Raw genomic sequence first — 20,124 nt, 5'->3', positions numbered from 1 at the left:
GCCTCGCGCGCCACTGCACGCGAATTCTCTTGGCGCAAGGCTCCCGTAGGATAAGGTAAGAACGTGGTCCAAGCGCCACATTCATCGAAGTTCGAGTCCACGACTCCATCGTTCTGATTAAAGACTGTCTCGCTCATATCATCCCTCCCACACGGCCATCGAGCTCGCGACCTCACTTTGATCTTCTCTAGACTTGTCGGCAGCCGACTCTTTCCCTTTCTCACTTCTCGATTGCTGGGCTTGCCTTGCCCTGCCCTGCCTTTCCTTTCCTTGCCTTGCCTTCGTCCAGGGCGGCGACGGTCCCCCAGTATGATTCGCCACTCCTTCACTCCTAGCTTTTCATTCACTTGTTGAGGAACTTATGCTATGAGGCCAGTGATTTGGACCTTGACCAGTCATGTCGAGCAACGCTCATTTGCTTCTTGATCCCAAGTCGATGAAGAGAACGACTAAATCTGACTGTAAGTGTCATGTATGATATGGCTATTTTGCTTTCATTTTCGAAGAGATCTTGGACGCGCCTTCGAGGATAACTTTCTTTGACCGCAATATCGTGCTGACAGCTCATTCAGCTTCAGTCAGACCTCATGCCCACAGCCCTGCTCCGTCGGATACCGACTCCAGGGTCGCAACTTCTCAACCTTCTCGCCTCCCTTACACTGAAGGGGTGGCTACTCCCTCGCAGCTTAACCAGAGCCATGTGAGAGCGTCTTCACTGTACGATCACCGCTCTCTCCTCAGCCCCCGATCTGCACACAAGGCTTCCGCATCGTTGAGGGGAGCGCCTGCAGCTCTTGAATCGATGGTCCAAAAGCCGGACCCAGGTTCATCGCCGGCCCGAGACCCCAACCATGAGAATGGTGGTCCGAAATCTATGCTTGAGAGCATTTACAGTGTTGAGTCTCGAGTCGATGTCCCGCGCAAGAAGCTCAAATTGAGTACGGAACCTGAATCGCAGAAACTCAGTAAGCCGAGCACGTTTTCACACCGCCCCACGCCTGGCATCGTGGGTGAGTATATGCGGCCGGATCCCGAAAAGGCCTCTGACGCCACCAAAAACGACCTGGTGGATCTGACAAATGACGACGACGACGCCGACGATGATATCGAAATTGTGGCCTCGCGGACAGTCGACGATCAGGAGGTCTGCTACGGACACATTGCCACCACTGCTTCAGCATATCTCATCCCAAAGCCTAAAGCTGAATCCTTGCTTCATCGGGAGAATGAATGGCCTGTGATGAAATGCACTCTGGTTCGTACACCCTCCAAAGATACGGTCATTGATGTGGTAGATCCCTGGAACACAACATTCGCGAAGGTGGACTCGGATTTCGCCGCCGCACTGGCGCCTGCGATGGATGGCTTGAAGGGTTTCCGGACGCAATCAAGACTAGTGAACCGTCGAAAGAAGCCAGATGAATGGGCTCACCAGCCCTGTTCGGAACAGCTGAAAATGGTTGTCAATCTGTATGGACGACGAGGGGACGTGGACAAGGTTGGAAAGCATTTTGGACAGCACAACTTCTGGCTCCGACCACCAATGGCGCCCGAGCCAGGAGTGCCGATCGTCAATCCCCATGCGCAGAGATATGCTCTTACGCCGCCCGTCCGCAGCGGCCCAGGGCGGATTCTGCCAGACACGCGCACGTTGGAAGAGGCGACCCAAGCCGTCTCCAAACTGTTTGACTCCTTTGCCAATACCGCAGCCCCTTTGGCTGAGACCGAACCTCCATCGACCATAATCACCACACCTCTGCTCAGTCATCAAAAACAGGCACTCACCTTCATGCTGATGCATGAGCGGCACAGAACGTTTGGAGCTGAAGAGTCGGAAAACTCGTCACTGTGGCGGCGCAAACAATCAAAACACGGTAGCACGACGTACCACGAAGTCGTGACCGGTATTTCGGTCAAAGAGGAGCCGGACCAGGTCCTCGGTGGCCTTCTGGCGGACGTGATGGGCCTGGGAAAGACGCTTCAAGCCCTTTCATTGGTGGCCAGTACCGTCGAAGAAGCCACAGCATTTGCTAGGCAGAAGATTGTTCGCGACGACCAAAACGTACTGCTGGCCAACAGTAACGCGACCTTGCTCGTATGCCCGACCAGCACGGTGAAGAATTGGGAAGACCAGATCGCCCAACACGTCAAACCTGGAAGCATGACGTACTGCGTCTATCATGGACCCGGTCGCGAACGCAACCCGTACATCCTCTCGAAGTATGACATTGTGATCGCGACATACGGTGTCGTGGCTTCCGAGTTCTCCGGCAGGAGCTCGGCGAACCCCCTGAACCAGCTCAAGTGGTTCCGAGTCATTCTGGACGAGGCACATACGATTCGTGAACAAAAGGCTATCCAGTCTCAGGCAATTTATAGCCTCGAGGCCCAGCGTCGGTGGTGCCTAACGGGAACCCCGATTCAAAATCGTCTGGACGATCTGGGGTCTCTGACCAGGTTTCTTCGACTGTATCCATATGACACCGCTGGGAGGTTCAATCAATACATCAGGGCGCCGGCACAGGCCGGCGACCCAGGCTTTCTAAAGGCACTGCGAGTTTTTGTTGACTCGTTCACCTTACGACGGCTGCGCGATCGCATCGATTTACCCAAGAGGGATGATTTTGTGGTCAAGCTCGAGTTCTCGCCCGAGGAAAGGCAGCTCCACGATTTCTTCAAACAGGTGGCTCACGTACAGATCCGAGAACTGGCACGTACTAGGGAAAAGAACAGCGGCGTTCAGCATCATGTACTTCGCGGTATCATGACATTAAGGTTGATCTGTGCTCACGGACGAGAATTGCTCAAAGAAAAGGATCTGGAGAAACTCAAGGGCATTAGTGCCAACGAAGCCATCGATGTGGATAGAGAAGACACTCTTCCCACCATATCAAGGCGCGCGGCATATGAATCGCTCAACCTCATGGCCGAGGCCGAGTTGGACAATTGCCGAAAGTGTGAAAAGAGAATCGGGTCCGACAGTATGCCCGAGGCTGACGATGACGAGCAGAGGACGCGGTGCTTCATCTTGCCATGTTTCGACCTGGTGTGTGGCGATTGCTTCGAGCCGGAGAGGGCGGCCTTTGACAGCCTGTCGAACAAGGAGCCGATCGTCTGCCCGTTCTGTTCGGCACGGATTTCTGCTCAGTACGTCGGATTTAGCGGATCCACCGCACGGGAAGTATGTATTGCACCAGACGACGACATTGCACGGGAGGAGGAGGGCAAACTCGCCCAGGTGTACACCGGTCCCCACACGAAGACGAGGGCACTCCTCCAGGACATTGCCATCATGACGGAAGAAAGCAAACCATTGGAGGCTGCTGGAGAGCCACCGTTAAAATGCGTGGTGTTTTCCGAGTTCACTTCCCATCTCGACCTCATTGGCAAGGCACTTGGCGACCACGGATATTCCTTTGTCCGAATCGACGGCACCATGTCTCTCCACCACCGGAGGCAGGCCTTGGATACTCTTGCCTCGGACAACAGCATCAGGATCCTTCTCGCATCCATCAAAGCGGCTGGTCAAGGGTTGAATCTCACGGCAGCATCACGAGCCTTCATCATGGAACCGATGTGGAACCCGGCGGCGGAAGCGCAAGCCGTCGATCGGATCTACCGAATTGGCCAGAAGAGACCTGTGCTTGTGAAACGATATCAGATCAAGGACAGCATCGAAGGCAAGATCGTGGAGCTCCAGAGGCGAAAACAGCAGCTTGCGGACGTGTCTATGAATCAAAACCACAAGCAACTGAGCAAGCAAGAAGTGCGTGAGCAACATATGAAGGAGATTTTGGCATTATTCAAATAAACCACACGGGAGGAGCATAGGAGTGGGCGCTGACCGCCAGATCTCGTTTTGTTTTTCTCCTTTCTCGTTCGTCAATCTCCTTTTCCTTTGCCTCCTAGGAGATTGGAAAAGTCGTAGTGCCCACAAGGCTCACATGTGCCGGTCACGTGGAGCGTGCACCGACAGCTATAGCTATGTGTACCTAGCTAGCTACATGTAGCTTTTGAAATAGCTGCGGAAGAATTCTACAAGATGAGAGACTCTTGCTCGTGGCCAAGTTCGATGCAGTACTATGGAGTACAGAGTTGGTATCCGTATAGAGTACGGAGGACGGAGTACGGAGTAGTACTCTGTAGATGGCCATGGCCATGCAATTCGCCAATACCGTAGCTGCCGCAGGGGGGGCCAGCGAATGGCGATAAATCTGTTGAGGAGCTTGGATGGGATTGGGACTGGGATTTGGGCGATTATGCCAGGAACCTGCTGGCACGGCTAAGGGCTTAGGAGGCTTATTAGGTCCCTAAGGCCTTAGAGGCCCTAAGCCAGCCACTGGCACTGCGCACTCCGTCCAGTCGCCCGCCTCACCCACTCGCCCCCATCTCGCTCGACGCCACTGACGCGATTTCTGTGCTGCTGGAACAAGTGGAACATGTGGAAAGGCAATAATGCAGCTATCGTATGCAGCCAGGGACCGAAGCGTCCTGAGCGACCAACTTCTGTCCCGAGCCTGGCTCCTCACAGCAGTTGAATTGACTTTCAGGCACGATCCCGGACGCAAATTTGCCAGATTGATTGCCTCTTTCCTCGCAGGTATACTCCGTACTCCGTACACTCTCGCTACAGCTGCTCCTGCTTTTACAGTCTTGAAGGGCTAAGGAATCCTGTTCGCTGTTCGCCGTTCTCCTGCGTCCGTCTCCGCCACATCTTCGCTGCCTCTGCACCAACATGTTTTAGCCTGCAGACCGATATATCCTCTTCCCGCTGTCCTGCAGTATCTATAGCCCCTTGAAGATGGTTGTTGTCGACCACCACGAGTACCTTTGCGAGGAAGAGAAGCGTTTGAAGGAAGACCGGGAACGCAAGAAGTACTGGAAGAAATGGGGCCCCTATGTGTCCGAACGACAGTGGGCAACGGTCCGAGAGGACTATTCAGACAACGGTGACGCTTGGAGCCATTTCTCCCACGACCAAGCGAGGTCCAGAGCGTTTCGCTGGGGCGAGGACGGCATTGCTGGTGTCTCCGACAGCCATGGCCTCCAGAACGTTGCATTTGCTTTCTGGAATGAGAAAGACGATTTCCTCAAGGAGCGACTCTTTGGCCTCAGCAATCCTCAAGGGAATCATGGCGAAAGCATCAAAGAGGCGCACTTCCACCTCGACAATACACCTACTCATTGTGAGTCTGCATGCTGGGACCACTGGAACCTCTGCTAATGGGCCGGCAGCTTACATGAAATATCTCTACAAACTCCCTCAAAGACGATTCCCCTATGAACAATTGATCCAGGAAAATGCCAGGCGTGGCAAAGAAGAGCGCGAGTTCAACATCATCGACTCTGATGCTTTCAAAGACAATCGTTATTTTGACATCTTTATTGAGACGGCCAAAGACACGGATGACCCAGAGGAGTTGTTGTTCCGGGTGACCGCCTACAATCGAGGCCCGGAGGCGGCGCCCTTGCATATCATCCCGCATCTGTGGTTCAAAAATACCTGGACTTGGGGTCACCAAGCTGACAAGCTGAAACCCAACATCCGCATGGTCGGGCCCATGACTGCTCAGTCCAAACACCACAAGCTGGGCACCCGTTTCTTCCAACTGTCTCCTTCACCGGGCTGTGGCCCAGATGCCGACGACGTTCATCCGCAACTCATGTTCACGGAAAACGACACCAACCACGAAAAGCTCTATGGCGTCAAGAATAAACAGCCTTACGTCAAGGATGCCTTCCACAGATGGATCGTGGATGAAGAGAAGGGGGCCATCAATCCTCGCTGCTCAGGAACTAAATGCGCCGCGTGGTATGACTTTGGTCAAGGTGACGGCGTCCCCCCCGGAGAATGCGCCGTGGTCAGATTCCGTCTCTCCCGCAGATACGATGGTTATCTGAACGAGGAACTGCTGGACGATATTATGGAACAGAGGCGCCAGGAAGCAGATGAGTTCTATTATCGAATCAGCCCTCTCCCCATGACCGACGACCTGAGGAATATTCAGAGACAAGCCTTTGCTGGCATGTTGTGGTGTAAGCAACATTACTACTTCGTCTGGGATCAGTGGGCGAACGGTGACCCTAATATGCCTCCGCCGCCACCCAACCGCAAGAACGTGCGCAATATCCATTGGAAACATATGCACTTGGATGATATTCTGTCGATGCCAGACTCGTGGGAATACCCGTTCTTCGCCGCCTGGGACTCGGCGTTTCACTGCATCCCACTCGCGATGATCGATCCCGAGTTCGCAAAGAAGCAGCTCGATCTGTTCACCAGGGAGTGGTACATGCACCCCAACGGGCAGCTGCCGGCGTACGAGTGGAATTTTGGCGACGTCAACCCACCTGTCCACGCCTGGTCCGTTTTCAGAACATTCAAGATCGAGCGGAAGATGTACGGTCGACAAGACCTCGACTTCCTCGAGAGGGTCTTTCAGAAGCTACTGCTCAACTTCACGTGGTGGGTGAACAGAAAGGACCACGAGGGCAAGAATGTCTTTGAAGGCGGTTTCCTAGGCCTGGACAACATCGGCCTGTTCAATCGGTCCGAGCCATTGCCCACAGGCGGGGTGCTCGAGCAAGCAGACAGCACTGGATGGATGGCCTTCTATTGTCTCTGCATGCTCAACATCTCCCTTGAACTGGCCAAGCACCGACGAATATACGAGGACATTGCATCTAAGTTCTTCGAGCATTTCATCTTGATATCAGATGCCATGACCTTTCGCGCCGGGGGGTCGGAGAAGAGCTTGTGGAACGATGAAGACGGCTTCTATTACGACGCGATTTCCTGGGGTGGGCCCTGGTCTCAACAGTTGCCCGTGCGGTCTCTGGTCGGTCTGATCCCTCTCTATGCCGTACTCACCTTGGAGCCCGAGCTCATCAACAGGTTCCCAAACTTTAAGCGGAGAATGGACTGGTTCATTGAAAACCGGCATGACGTTGCGGAACGCAATATTGCGTCGATGCGCAAGCGAGGAAAAGACGAGCGCCTCCTCCTGTCCTTGGTCAGCAAGGAACGACTGGAGAAGATCCTGAAGAGAATGCTGGACGAAACCGAATTCCTGTCCGAGCATGGCATTCGCAGCTTGTCCAAACACCACGAAGAACACCCCTACAGCATGGATGTCAATGGTCAGGAATTCAAGGTCAGCTATGTTCCCGGAGATTCCGATTCTGGGCTGTTTGGCGGGAACTCAAATTGGAGAGGTCCCATCTGGATTGCCGTGAATTTTCTCTTGGTCGAATCTCTGCTCCGATTCTACATGTTCTACGGCACCAGCCTGCAAGTCGAATGTCCCACAGGCTCGGGCGAGTACATGCATTTGGGTCATGCGGCAGAAGAAATCCAACATCGCTTGCAACACCTCATGGTTCGTGATCATCAGGGCCGCCGTGCCATCAATGCGGGAAACGACACCTTGGACTTCGACCCCCATTGGAAAGATTACTTGTGGTTCTTCGAGTTCTTCGATGGCGACACCGGTCGGGGTCTCGGGGCGTCGCATCAGTGCGGCTGGACGGGGCTGATGGCGAAGATGATCCATGATACGGGCATCAATTGCCGTCTCCCTCAGACACCTCGGACCCCTTCTACCGCGGCGGCGCACTACTTCGACGACATCCTCACCCGCGGTCTCACGAGGAAGAACACCCATGTTGCAACTCCCGGTCCTGATGGGCACAGGACCCCGCACATTCGGCGTTCCTCGACATCCCGCTCGATCGGCAACCGCAGCAGTTTCGTCTCAAGCTTCAATGGTGACCAGAAATCTACCGCGGCTGACAGCGACGCTGGCGACAATGGGGGCAAGTCGTATTTTTTCAGGGAGCGCGCTCCCTCGCAAACCTCCGATTCGGACGCTTTCGGTCAAGCAGACGTCCTGGAACGGGAACGCAGAAAGAGCATTGCCGACAGCCACTACGACAAGTATGTCAGCGAACAACTCAGTCGAATCAAGACCGACGAGAGTACTGCCGTCTATGAAGATGAGTTTGAAGCCCAGTTGGATTGAATGTGGTTAGGGTAGAGGATGAGGATGGTCTCTCGTTTCACGGGGAACTTGGATGCCAGGCTGATTTTCGACCGCATGTCCTGGTTGAAACCGAAAGGCTGTGAAAGGTTATGCATTAGACGGGATCGGGTCTAGAAAGGAGTGGAAGTACACCTAACCCTGAAGAAGATGGACTTGTCAGGATTCGTTACTAGGAACCCTGCCGGCAAGTAAAAGAATGGACGAGGGAAACCATTATTACCTCAAAGAGAAAGCAAAGCATAGAATGGTGTTTATTGATAGAAAATAGAACTATGGTGCACACCGAACTGGCCTGGCCTCCTTTCTAGCCACCCTGTGAGAGAGACTTTTTTGTCACACTCGTCCAGGGCGGCTCCACGGGGCGAAAAATACAGAATCGAAGCCTTTCGGGCAGAGAGACATGCGAGCTTTGGACTCACGGTAGAGATCGGGCAAGATTGAACTTGGGAACATTCTGCGAATTGGCCCGAACTCGGGGGAAAACGTGGTATATACATTGTCTTCTTTTGCTCCCGCGCCCATTCATCTCCTTGAGTAGACGGACTGTGTCGTTCCAACTCAAGTCGACTCACGACCACTGCACTGGCCCGCTGCCCTGCCACCGTCGACCAAGCATATCATCTCATCCCAGCGCAATACTTCCTTACGTGCCAGCCCCTCTCCACTCTCCCTTGTTTCGAACTCGCGAGCCGAGCCCAAATCGAGGTCCACAGACACAAGCATAAACTCGACTAGGTTGTCTTTCGAGAGCCCGGGTTGTGAGGGACGATCTACACGGTGTCGGTGAGCAGCTTGTTCAACCGGGCAATCTTGCTGGAAACACTGAGGTCGATTGTGCGCTCGCCAAACTCGACGACCAGACCGCCGAGGATGTCCGGGCTCACTTTGCTCGTCAACTTGAGCTTCTTGCCCTGGCTGTATTCGGACTTGGAGATGGCTGTTTCGAGGCGTTTGAGCAGTTTTTCGTCAAGTTTCTATTTCCGTCAGCGAATCCGCCCTCTGTCAATACAACTTGTTCCTGTCTCGATGAATTTTTCGTTTCCACGTGGTTCTCGACGGAGATGGAAAGTAGCCAGCTAGAGGATCTGAGGGTTGGCATACCTGAGCACTCGTGACCACAACCTCCAGCTCACCCCTCGACGCACCGATCAATGTGCCGAACTTCTCGCAGGCCCCCTCAAGCAGGCCCAGCCGATTATGCTCCGCGAGAGTGGACAAAAAATTCTTGACCGTACCACTCTTGTCGGCACCACCGGTGTGTTTTTCCAGCTCAGCCACGATCTGGGACTTGTCCGAATCCGAAAGGGTCGGGGCGGTCAGAATCACCTGCAGCTTGGGGTCGCTCTTCAGGATCTGGGTCAGGCTGGTGATGGCTTTCGAGGTCGGCTCCAGGTTGTTGGTCTTTGCGGCAGCGGTGTACTATGAGAGACAATGATGATAGCAGTCAGCCTGTGTGCTTTTCTAACAAACGTTGCGCTTCCCGCGCAAGGAGGGTCTGGAGTTGCAGGGCTCCAATGCATGTTTTGAGAGCGGGGTCTAGCCGGAGCGGTTGTCCAGGGCAGAATGGCTTATTTTCAGCATACCAGAGCATTAGCATAAGTTCCATCAAGTCCGAATAGCGGCACAGGAGGTTTCGGGTCGACAGTTGCAGCTGCGGCGTAGGTTCGGATAGCAGTTTGGGGAGCTGCCGTTCGGCGGGCAGCAGCGAAGGCAGGCCGCATGAGCCTGGAGGACATCATCTTGAAAGGCACCAATTGAGATGACAGAGGCAAGAAAGAAGAAGGGAATTTGATCGCAAGCGGGAGCTCGAGAGGGGAGATTCAGGTTTCTACTCGGGGCTCTGTTTGAGCTCCAAGAAACGGTCATTGAAGGTTAGATGCTTCCCGATTTCACAGCTAGTCCTGAATTGGCATAGCGCCGGTCAATAGAGACTTTTGGGATATCTGATATTTCGATCCTCCACGCCTTCAGAGGATGTATTCCATGTGGTCACCGCTGACTTTGATTGTGTTGCTTACTTCTAAGCCAGGGATCAATGTGCAGATGGCTAATGGATAACTTTTTCGGAAGTCTATGCCGCAATTCTCTCTCAAAACCTCAACCGGCTCGGCAAACAAAGTATTTCCTCCATGTCAGCCCGAAGCCGCCATTCACGTTCTCAACTGGACCGGTTCTACTGATAAGGGGCGAAGCTCCAGCCTTCGACGTCGTCTTCAACGGTGAGGAGGAGGCCTTTAACGTCGATTTGCTCGTACATTTGTGCAATCACTGCCCTAGCTTGCTTGTGCCATGGTCCAAGACCGCCGTTGATTGCATCCTGCTTACTTCGCCAGAGGCCTTTGGACAATCAGAAACAAATCAAACGAAGGCTGATGCTGGTGGATGTAGTGACTCACAGGTTGCAAGATTCCTCCTTTCTGCGTCAGGCACACCAAACCAATACTTTAGTAAGCCACCACTTTGTGTAGCCTCGATATGAGACTCCTTGTCGAGCTTGAACAGGAGGTCCACGTCAATGTCCTGCTTTAACCTGGACCTGAACTCCACAACGTAGAAACTTTGCCGTGTCCATCTGTACCCCTCAGTGGCGGCCAGGGTTTTCAAAGTCGACATGATCTTCGGCCAGTTCAAGGACTCATTATAGCTGACTTTTGCATATTCGGGAGTCGCTGGCTGAAGTTGGGTCAAGGCCAGAGCCAGCAGTCGGTTGGGTGTGTCGACACTCTCGATATCTAGCTGATGCTCCGGCTCCAGATATGCTGAAACCGTGAGCCAGCGGTTTGTCCCTCGGTTGAAGCCACCATTGAGGTAGTGAGAGCGAAGTTCGATTGGAAGCACTTCTTCCGGCGACTCTTTGAAGTCCGTCACATTCTCGGCGACTAGCGGGCTGACACCAAAGTCCTCCTTCACCTTCAATCCCGCAGGAGGTAGAATCGTTGTCATTTGTTCCGGTTAATGGGATCCAGGCCCAGGTCACGACCGGGTTAGGTGAAGAATCTTAGGCGAGGGAAAGATGCAGGACAAGATAGAGGATAGAAAGACAGTGATAATTCCGTTTGCCTTGAGTAGTCTGACGCAGAGATACCAAAGAACGACTGGGTTTTTGTCTGCAAGAGCTTGTTGTTTCTCAGGCAGAATTGTGTAAAAGGGGTATCTAATCACGCAATTTTGAGCTTGGAGCATAGGAAAGGGCAACCATCCGACCTGCAAAGCGGAGATGAGGATGTAGAGAGAGGACAAGCCAGGCCAACATGAAAGAAATCATGCACGCAAAAAGAATAGAGCAGAGACAAACATCTCTCGGTCACCGGAAAGCCGGGGTCTGTTCATGTAGTGATTTCGTTCTTCACTGCTAAAGCGTGTCCTGGCGCCACTGGCCATCATCTCTTGGCCGGCAACGTGTGTATATCGCCATGGCCATTCTTCTTTTTCGATACGTTTGCGTTCATCCACTATATGTGCTCGTATGGCCCATCTCAGGACAGATAGGGAGTCAGCTGAGTGGTGGACGTGGAGAAACGGACGATCGGGCTGCGAGACGAGGCACGAGCAGGCTCAGGACAGTTGCTCTGTACCCCGACTTTACCGCATCAGGGCAAAATATCGCGCAGCCCGCAGCCCGCAGCCAGAAGGCTTGCTTAGGCGTCAAGACTCAAAGACCGACAACCGTGCAAGGTCGACACTCGTCGTTCTCTCGACTACGACTGCGCGAGACAGGGCGATGGAAAGAAGGAGCTCGGATGTCGGGAGGCCAACGGTTGTGTTGTCCTTGAACTAATCAGTCGCACCAAGCGTCAGCAATGATGATGGACTGTGAGTGGCATGGACTGCACGAAGGTCGTCGAACCTATCACTTTCTCCAATCTCTCATCGCTTCCTCTGGCAGTTGATAGATGCGTAACGTGCTGCGCTTTTCTGCGCGTACCCCACGACACGCAGCTGTGGCTGGATGGCTATTGGTGGGTTGGGAGGCTGGACTGTGAATCCGGCGGGATATTATTTTTTAGGAGGGAAAAAAATGAACTGGCCACCATTCTTCACTTTCCAATCCTCTCGTCCTCGTCCTCTCATCCCCAATCCTCAATCTCTATCCTTGACCAGTAACCACAATCACCTCCTCGCTTACCTTCTCCGTCCATTCCACCACGACCGCAATCATGAGTGCTCCCGCCCAGAAGTTCAAGGTCGCCGACATCTCGCTGGCTGCCTTTGGCCGCCGCGAGATCGACCTCGCCGAGATCGAAATGCCCGGTCTGATGGCCATCCGACAGAAGTACGCCGCCGACCAGCCTCTCGCCGGTGCCCGAATTGCTGGCTGCCTGCACATGACCATCCAAACCGCCGTCCTCATCGAAACCCTCAAAGCATTGGGCGCCGAAGTCACCTGGTCCAGCTGCAACATCTTCTCCACCCAAGATCACGCCGCCGCCGCCATTGCCGCCGGGGGCACGCCGGTCTTTGCGTGGAAGGGCGAGACTGAAGAAGAGTACGAATGGTGCCTAGAGCAACAACTGCGTTCTTTCCCGTCTGGCAAGAGTCTCAACCTCATCCTGGATGACGGCGGTGACTTGACTGCCCTGGTCCACAACAAATACCCCGAGATGCTCAAGGACTGCTACGGCGTGTCCGAAGAGACCACAACCGGTGTCCACCACCTGTACCGCATGTTGAAAGACACCAAGCTGTTGATCCCTGCCGTCAATGTCAATGACAGCGTCACAAAGTCAAAGTTTGACAACCTGTACGGTTGCAGAGAGTCCTTGGTGGATGGTATCAAGCGCGCTACCGACGTCATGATTGCTGGCAAGATTGCCGTCGTGGCTGGCTACGGCGACGTTGGCAAGGGGTGTGCTCAGGCGCTTCACAGCATGGGTGCTCGCGTTCTCGTCACCGAAATTGACCCCATCAACGCCCTCCAGGCCGCTGTGTCTGGATTCCAAGTGGTCACTCTGGACGAAGCCGCCCCTCTGGGTCAGATCTTCGTCACCACCACTGGTTGCCGAGACATTATTGTCGGCCGCCATTTCGAGGCGATGCGCAACGACGCCATCGTCTGCAACATCGGTCACTTTGACATTGAAATTGACGTGGCCTGGCTGAAGAAGAACGCAAAGAGCGTCCAGAATATCAAGCCCCAAGTCGACCGTTACACGATGGCCAGTGGCCGCAACATCATCCTCCTTGCCGAAGGCCGTCTAGTCAACCTAGGCTGTGCCACCGGCCACTCCTCGTTTGTCATGTCCTGCTCCTTCTCCAACCAGGTCCTGGCTCAGATCATGTTGTACAAAGCCGAAGATGAGGCGTTCGGCAAGAAATACATTGAATTCGGCCAGAGCGGCAAGAAACAGATCGGAGTCTATGTTCTGCCCAAGATCTTGGACGAGCAGGTTGCACTCCTGCACTTGGACCATGTCAATGCCAAGTTGACCAAGTTGACCCCTGTCCAGGCAGAGTACCTGGGTCTGGACATCCAAGGTCCTTTCAAGGCCGACATCTACAGATACTAGGTTGTTGTGCTCCAGCAGCAACCTTCGCTTACTTTTCAAGCTGCATATGGGCTCGGCGTCCTGGATTTTGTCTGCTCGGGGGAATCTCTTCTAATGCTCAACGCATAGAACTCGGGGATTTGTTGCTCGACATGCTTTTCTCTAGTTAGAAAAGAACGACCACGCTCAACGACATGGATGAGGAAAACATGGGGTTTCATGGGAGTTAAGACACGAAAAGAAAAGTTCATCAGTCTTTTCGAATCTCTTCGATGGGACAGATCGGAGCATGAGATTGAGAGATGAATCTTACGTCCTTCAACGGACGAGCTTGTGAAGCTTCATCAGCTTTGCGGAGAGATACCCCCAATAGATAGCACATGGTTTTTCTAATGAGAGGATATGATGATGCGAATGCGCATTCCTTCTCACCACCAGGTTTCCAGGATACACCCCAACCCTAACCCTGCCATTGAGCGTTGTTGCAGGCGTCCTGTGGTGGTGCTCTAGCTCTAGCTCTATTTCTCGCACCTTCGCCAGTGTACTCTGTACTGTAGATGTAGACTTGAGATATTATGGGGCACTGGATACTGGATACTGGAAACTGGAAACTCACACACTCACGAATCGAGGACTCAGGTGCCACTGCAGTCGTAGTACGGAGTACGGAGGAGTTGATGACGACCCATGCCAAGTCCGCTGGATGACGTTTGGGTAACGGCGGGGGCGACGAGGGTGACGAGGCTGGCGACTGCCGTACAGAGCACAGAGCACAGATCACAGAATAGTGCCTAGATAGTAGACAGTAAAAAATGGACACAAGTGCTCACCAAGTACAATACCTCAGTAGTGGCACTTGCTCCTGAGTTTATATCTTTAGTATTGTTCACTGTCCCGATCTCCTCTGTCCTCCACGTTGGGCCGAGTGCTACAGGGCCGGTATCCCGCTGGAGCTCATCAAGTGGGGAGACGCGAGCCACTTACTCCGTACATACTCAGAGATTGCGCCGTCTCCTTCGAGCTTCGCACCATGAAGCATCAACGTCCTGCTAAACATGGTTACCTTATCGGCGTCGTGGATATGGGAAGGTGCGTGCATCGGCGCTCTTGAGTCTCTTTATGGCCTTCCCACGTCCGGATCAGTCTAACGGGCCTTGGTTGCCGAAGCAATGGAATCCGCTTCTCTATATCCGATCTCTCGCCTCCGACCACGCGTATCCTGCCAACGTTATACTTTGACCGAGTAGGTATATCACTGTACGAGGCCCAATACGACCCAGAGACGGGTGAAAAGATCCCGATCCCCCGTCATGTCATCCGGGACGTCACCGAGGAGTTCCGGCACTTTACCCACGTCTGTAAGGAGTTCGGGGTCCAGAAAGACCGGATTCGAGTCGTTGCCACGGAGGCCACGCGAACAATGATCAACTCGAAGGAGTTCAGGGATCATATTCGGGCCAAGACGGGTCTGGTGGTTAAGATGCTGTCCAAGGAGGAAGAAGGCCATGTTGGCGCCATGGGCATTGTCAGCAGCTTTTCTGAGGTCCGCGGACTGGTCATGGACCTCGGCGGAGGCAGTGCCCAAATCACCTGGATCATCTCGACTAATGGCATGGTGCGGACTAGCCCTAAGGTGGCAATCTCGTTCCCTTACGGGGCAGCGGCGATCACCAAAAGGCTGGAGGAGTGTGCAAACGCCAAAGATCCGGACCGGGCGAAAGAAGAGTTCAGACAGGAGATCGCGGACAACTTCCGCAAGGCCTTTGACGACTTGGAGATCCCCCAGGAACTAAAAGACCGGGCCGAGGAGGAAGGCGGCTGTCATCTCTATCTGTCCGGCGGAGGGTTCCGGGGATGGGGGTATCTGCTACTGAACCAGTCCCAGAACCATGGCCATCACTATCCCATCTCCATCATCAACGGATTCAAGGTATACAAGGATGACCTCACAGATACGGAAAGGCTCAAAGAGGTCGCCCGCACGGCTGAGAAGATCTTCCGCGTCTCCGACCGTCGCAGGTATCAAGTCCCCGCCGTCGCGTTCTTGCTCAATGTCGTCGCCAATACTCTGCCCATCGGCATCTCCGTCGCTCGGTTCTGCCAGGGCGGCGTACGAGAGGGCCTTCTGTTTCGCGACTTGCCACCATCAGTTCGGGCGTTGGACCCTATCGCCGTTGCGTCAGCCCCGTTCGCGCCGCACTCAGCAGCACACTTCAAAACCCTGCTTCTCAATGCCTTGCCTTCCCCCTCGCACGGCCAATCCGTCCCGGCATCTTTGACACACCACGTCATAGAAGGACTGGCGAACTTGTCATTCCACCACGCTTCTCTGAGCAAGGAAACGGCGTCGGTAGCTGCCCTCTACACCACCACGACTGGCGTTTTGACCTCCGCTCATGGCCTGTCCCACTCCTCTCGCGCTCGTATCGCCCTGATGCTTGAGAATCGGTATGACGGCGAACTTCCCCCGCGCGAAGAGATCTTAAAATCGCGATTGTCCGATCTTCTCAGCCCCGAGGAGATCTGGTGGGGCAACTACACAGGAACCCTGATGTGGCTGATCGGCCAGTTCTACCCGACCGGCAAGGTCGGTCCTCAGCCCCAGGTGTGGCTGACGGCGCGGTTCGTCAACAATCTCGGCAAAAAGGGACGGAAAAAGGGGGTTGAACTCACGATATCGGTGCCTCGCTCCATAGGGGGGTCGAGCGATGCCGCGGACTCGCCAGGAGAAGACGATGGCCCCCTCATTGGCAGACGACGTATGCAAAAGTACGCGAAACGTGTGGCCAAGGTGGGAAAGAAGAAGAATTGGGTTGGGGGCGGGGATGGGGAGGGGGATGGAGATGGATGGGGCATGAAAGTCCAGGTGTTGGTCGCTGAGAACTTGAGTCTCTGAGCAATGTATGAATCACAAGGACAGGTAATGGCGGCAACAATGAGTGGTCTCCTTGTTCGGGCTTTGGCGTGACCCGATTCCAGCAAAGACTACAGGTATCGCGGACTCTGTGGGAGCTCCTGAGCGCAGAGCTCGCCTCTCTGTCAACTCGCAAGGCAGGAAATAAGAATTTCATCTGTATCTGTATCTCTATTTTGCTCATACCGATGTAAGCCTGTATGAGGTGCAACGCAGCGCAGCGATGGATCATAATACATATCCCGCCCATCTGTGGGGGCCGTAGACCATACAGAACCTTGGAGTGGGAATTACCGGCCGAAGCTTGACATACTCCCTCGTCCGTTGAAGACTTTGGCTGAGAGACGCTTCAAGGCCTGACTGAGCAAGAGAAGGTCAGACGGTACACAAGAGGAGAGAAAGGCGTATGGAAGACGGAGGAATATAATAACTGACGGGATATTTGAAGTTGGTCTTGAAGGTTTAGGCAAGCTTTATTTTATCCAATCAATCACTCTGAATATATGTACCTACCTATGACTATCATTTGCCGGAAATCCATCAGGCTGCCATTTGAATACACCTTACTAGAAGCTCTAGCAGCGCTCTACATAACAACGTTGTCGGTACGGATACCTCTCTCTACGCCTGACTCCTACGAGCCGTTCACGTTGCTGATCACAAGCAGGTCCAGGTCCAGGTCCAGCTGGGAGCAGCGTTTCCCAGGATCCCTGAGCACTCAGTGTCAAGTACAGTATCTCAAGCCGCGCCTGATGGCTTAGGCTCGTCGATGTAATAGCCAGCTAGAGCTAAATGAATCACCACTCCCCAGCTAAATGCTCTCTTTGCCGCGCTACGCAACCTGGACCCCGACCCTGACGCACAATTCTGGCACTACGGTTCGACGTCTCACAAGACAAGTTTTGCATTGGCACTCGTTTGGCAGCTCGACCTCGATCGTACGTGTCAGAATGCCGCCGAATACCAAAACCAAAGCCAGAGCCAAATGCGGCCGCCCCACGCACTTTTTGTGTTTTCCCCTGGCCACCGACGACTCGGTTCCGCAGCTGGCAGACTCGCTGGCTTATTTCAGATCCGTCACCACACCTTTGGAGCATGCCAGCCTGGGAACACGGGGCCAGGAAGGCACGTCGACGTCGACGTCGGCCCCGGACCTGCACGGTTCTCATCCCTCAAGCACAACCACAAGCACATCACCAATAACATACCAAGGAATACGCGACGAAACTCTCCGGCTACTTCCTTCTGCCGCACATCGACCACCGGGCACCTTTCATCTAACGCTCGGGACGATGGATCTGTCGGAAAGGGAAGACATGGATCTCGCCATCCGGCTGCTCGAGCAGATTGATTACGTCGACTTACTTCGTGCAGCCGAGGCGGGAGAATTGAAGGGAGCTATTGGAGCGCAGAGCATAGGCGGACCCGAGCACGGCCATGGCGAGGTCGAGGCTGACTCTAGAATTAGCCAAGGCGAAAGCAAGCCCATGACTGTGGAGGGACCTTTGACTTCTCCGCCACAGTCGCTGACTCGAAAGATCACTCCTCCTCCTCCCACTCGAGCAGATGCTCGTCCCAAAGGGCCACCTGCGTCCGACCTATCTGGCCTGCATTCCCGAGTACCGCCACCGTCGTCCCCCACTCGTCACTCTCCTACCCCTCTGCGCATAACGCTGTCTGGTCTGGGCACATTCCCACAACCAAGCAGTAGCCGGGTCTTCTACGCCCACCCTCACGACGCTACATCTCGTCTCTTGGCGTTTGGGGACGCAATCCGCCGCATCTTCCAGGAAGCAGGGCTGATCACTGAGACGAGGGCGTTGGTGTTGCATGCGACGGTCGCGAATATGATCTACGTCAAAGACCGGCCAAGGAGTTTCGAGGGGCAGGGACGAGGGAGAGGGAGGCAAGCCGGAACGGTCGATGCTCGGGATATCCTGAGGTATTTCAATGAAGGTCCGGCAGTCAGATCGCAACACAGCCGACAAACCGCTCAAGCCCCTGTCTCGTCCTCGTCCAACTCAGGCTCGAAGTCAAACTCGATCTCGACGGCAGAACCATCTGACTCCGCCGCAACAACTGACATCTCATCAAAGCCAGGATCTCACCGCTTATCGGCTTCCCACCAAACCATATCCTCAATTGGCTCAAAATCCACGCCCGAGACGGACAAACAGTTCATCTGGGCCCGAGACATCGAGATTGACCGGATTCGAATTTGCAAGATGGGCGCCGACCGCTGCGACATCGAGGGCTGGGAAATGGAGTACAAGCACATCGCTGAAAACGTCTTCTTTTCTTGACCCACTCACACCTCTGCCCATGGAGTGCAAGTGTAAACCCCTAATCCTCATCCAGCTGCAGCATCGTCTGTGGCCGCCTGGCGTGGGCATCCAAACATGATGATGGCCAATGTGTCCACCATATCGCAATGGTCTGAGGACTCTGATGGTACCAACAGGGTGTGATTTCAACCCTCTTCACAAAGGAGTAATAGCCACAAATATTCGTGCTCTGCATACTTTCCGCGCGCCAATAATTTTACGGTAACGGCCTAGTTGAACCAAGGCTATGACTTCCTTCGATGCAGCTTGAGCCATGCCATTGCATCACAGAAAGTTGCAATGCCCTGGCCAAAGCCTTCATAGCATGGGCATCTTCGCTCCCACTAGGACCCCGTCGAGTGTGGTCCTTGTGTTGGTGTATCGAAAACATCCGTGGCTGTGCGGCTCTCATGAACAGATCCGTTTGGTGGACATGCATTGTTCAAGGATACCCGTACATCCGACTGATGAAGTCTTCCTGCACGACCTTTCTCTGTTAAAGTGACTCCCGAGACGTCCCTTTGGCGTAGTGGCCTGTCACACCTTTTCCTTCTCCTGCTTAGACTCGCCGTCCTCTTCGGCCGGCAGATCCTCCACTTCGAAGATAACCCTGATCATCAGACTGCAACTCGGACACACCGCGATGTCCTCGCCTTGTCTGAGATCCGCGATCGCGACCTCGAACCGGTCGCCACATGGGCACGGGTAGTGGTAGATCTGCAGGGTTGAGTCGTAGGTCATATCCTCGATTTCGATTTCGTCATAGATGTCGAGCTCTTCGGCGGCGGCGGCCGAAGACGAGGACGATGCGCCGGTTAACTTCATTGTGTTTGCCGTCGCGGCTGCTGTGAGGGTTGTGGATGGCATGATGGTCGTCGAGGGCAGCTTTGTCGAGGGAAATCTGTAAGGGAAAGGAGGTTTATCGGCTGATGGGGGACAGGCTTGTAAACATATCAGAGACCAGGAGGCGAGGTAGGGTAGCCTTGGTCGAGACTGAGGCTGAGACTGAGACTGAGCCGGGCTTTTCACAGAGAAGACGGTTTGGTCAGTGTTGGAATGCAAGACCGCCTTGAGTCGTGGGCAGCTTAGTTGCCAGGTGCAAGTAATGATTGCTCGAAGGGAGCAGAGAGTATGGTCGATGGCAGCGCAGAGTCTTCCGTCCCCTGGCGACCGGTTGACTCGATGATGATGTGCTCCGTACAAAGACAAAGAGCGGATCGATGAGAGACGATCTGAAATTATTTTATTATGTAGGTATTTGACGTAGCGCGGGGACTGCACAGGCTTAGGTTACGAGACCGCGCCGCTTTTAGCTCCGACTCAGCCGGTAAATACAGGGCGGCATCACCCTCGTCCCG

The 20,124-nt window shown here is 54.1% G+C and overlaps 8 protein-coding genes across 8 annotated transcripts; 5 read left to right on the top strand and 3 right to left on the bottom strand.

The window, feature by feature from the left end:
- Positions 1-802: 802 nt before the first annotated feature.
- A1O3_09077 (uncharacterized protein) lies at positions 803-3,811 on the top strand (the record flags this gene model as incomplete). Its single annotated transcript, XM_007739173.1, has 1 exon — positions 803-3,811. One exon carries the CDS (start codon positions 803-805, stop codon positions 3,809-3,811), a length of 3,009 nt encoding a protein of 1,002 aa, XP_007737363.1.
- Positions 3,812-4,801: 990 nt separating this feature from the next.
- On the top strand, positions 4,802-8,021 carry A1O3_09076 (uncharacterized protein; the record flags this gene model as incomplete). Its single annotated transcript, XM_007739172.1, has 2 exons — positions 4,802-5,186; positions 5,236-8,021. The coding sequence occupies 2 exons, from the start codon at positions 4,802-4,804 to the stop codon at positions 8,019-8,021; spliced, it is 3,171 nt and encodes a 1,056-aa protein (XP_007737362.1).
- A 791-nt stretch (positions 8,022-8,812) lies between these two features.
- On the bottom strand, positions 8,813-9,781 carry A1O3_09075 (ATP synthase F1, delta subunit; the record flags this gene model as incomplete). Its single annotated transcript, XM_007739171.1, has 3 exons — positions 8,813-9,016; positions 9,144-9,461; positions 9,626-9,781. 3 exons carry the CDS (start codon positions 9,779-9,781, stop codon positions 8,813-8,815), a joined length of 678 nt encoding a protein of 225 aa, XP_007737361.1.
- Positions 9,782-10,215: 434 nt separating this feature from the next.
- Positions 10,216-10,985, bottom strand: A1O3_09074 (uncharacterized protein; the record flags this gene model as incomplete). The annotated part of the gene is made up of 2 exons (XM_007739170.1): positions 10,216-10,379; positions 10,439-10,985. 2 exons carry the CDS (start codon positions 10,983-10,985, stop codon positions 10,216-10,218), a joined length of 711 nt encoding a protein of 236 aa, XP_007737360.1.
- Positions 10,986-12,199: 1,214 nt separating this feature from the next.
- A1O3_09073 (adenosylhomocysteinase) lies at positions 12,200-13,549 on the top strand (the record flags this gene model as incomplete). The annotated part of the gene is made up of 1 exon (XM_007739169.1): positions 12,200-13,549. The coding sequence occupies one exon, from the start codon at positions 12,200-12,202 to the stop codon at positions 13,547-13,549; it is 1,350 nt and encodes a 449-aa protein (XP_007737359.1).
- A 1,009-nt stretch (positions 13,550-14,558) lies between these two features.
- A1O3_09072 (retrograde regulation protein 2) lies at positions 14,559-16,424 on the top strand (the record flags this gene model as incomplete). The annotated part of the gene is made up of 2 exons (XM_007739168.1): positions 14,559-14,617; positions 14,696-16,424. The coding sequence occupies 2 exons, from the start codon at positions 14,559-14,561 to the stop codon at positions 16,422-16,424; spliced, it is 1,788 nt and encodes a 595-aa protein (XP_007737358.1).
- Positions 16,425-17,392: 968 nt separating this feature from the next.
- Positions 17,393-18,745, top strand: A1O3_09071 (uncharacterized protein; the record flags this gene model as incomplete). Its single annotated transcript, XM_007739167.1, has 1 exon — positions 17,393-18,745. The coding sequence occupies one exon, from the start codon at positions 17,393-17,395 to the stop codon at positions 18,743-18,745; it is 1,353 nt and encodes a 450-aa protein (XP_007737357.1).
- Positions 18,746-19,303: 558 nt separating this feature from the next.
- Positions 19,304-19,591, bottom strand: A1O3_09070 (isoleucyl-tRNA synthetase; the record flags this gene model as incomplete). Its single annotated transcript, XM_007739166.1, has 1 exon — positions 19,304-19,591. The coding sequence occupies one exon, from the start codon at positions 19,589-19,591 to the stop codon at positions 19,304-19,306; it is 288 nt and encodes a 95-aa protein (XP_007737356.1).
- Between the last annotated feature and the right edge of the window lie 533 nt (positions 19,592-20,124).

Source organism: Capronia epimyces (genome assembly GCF_000585565.1).
Source record: "Capronia epimyces CBS 606.96 chromosome Unknown aczIQ-supercont1.9, whole genome shotgun sequence".
Taxonomy (NCBI): domain Eukaryota; kingdom Fungi; phylum Ascomycota; class Eurotiomycetes; order Chaetothyriales; family Herpotrichiellaceae; genus Capronia; species Capronia epimyces.
The sequence above is the reverse complement of the archived record's forward strand: the minus strand, read 5'-3'. Positions and strand labels throughout refer to the sequence as shown.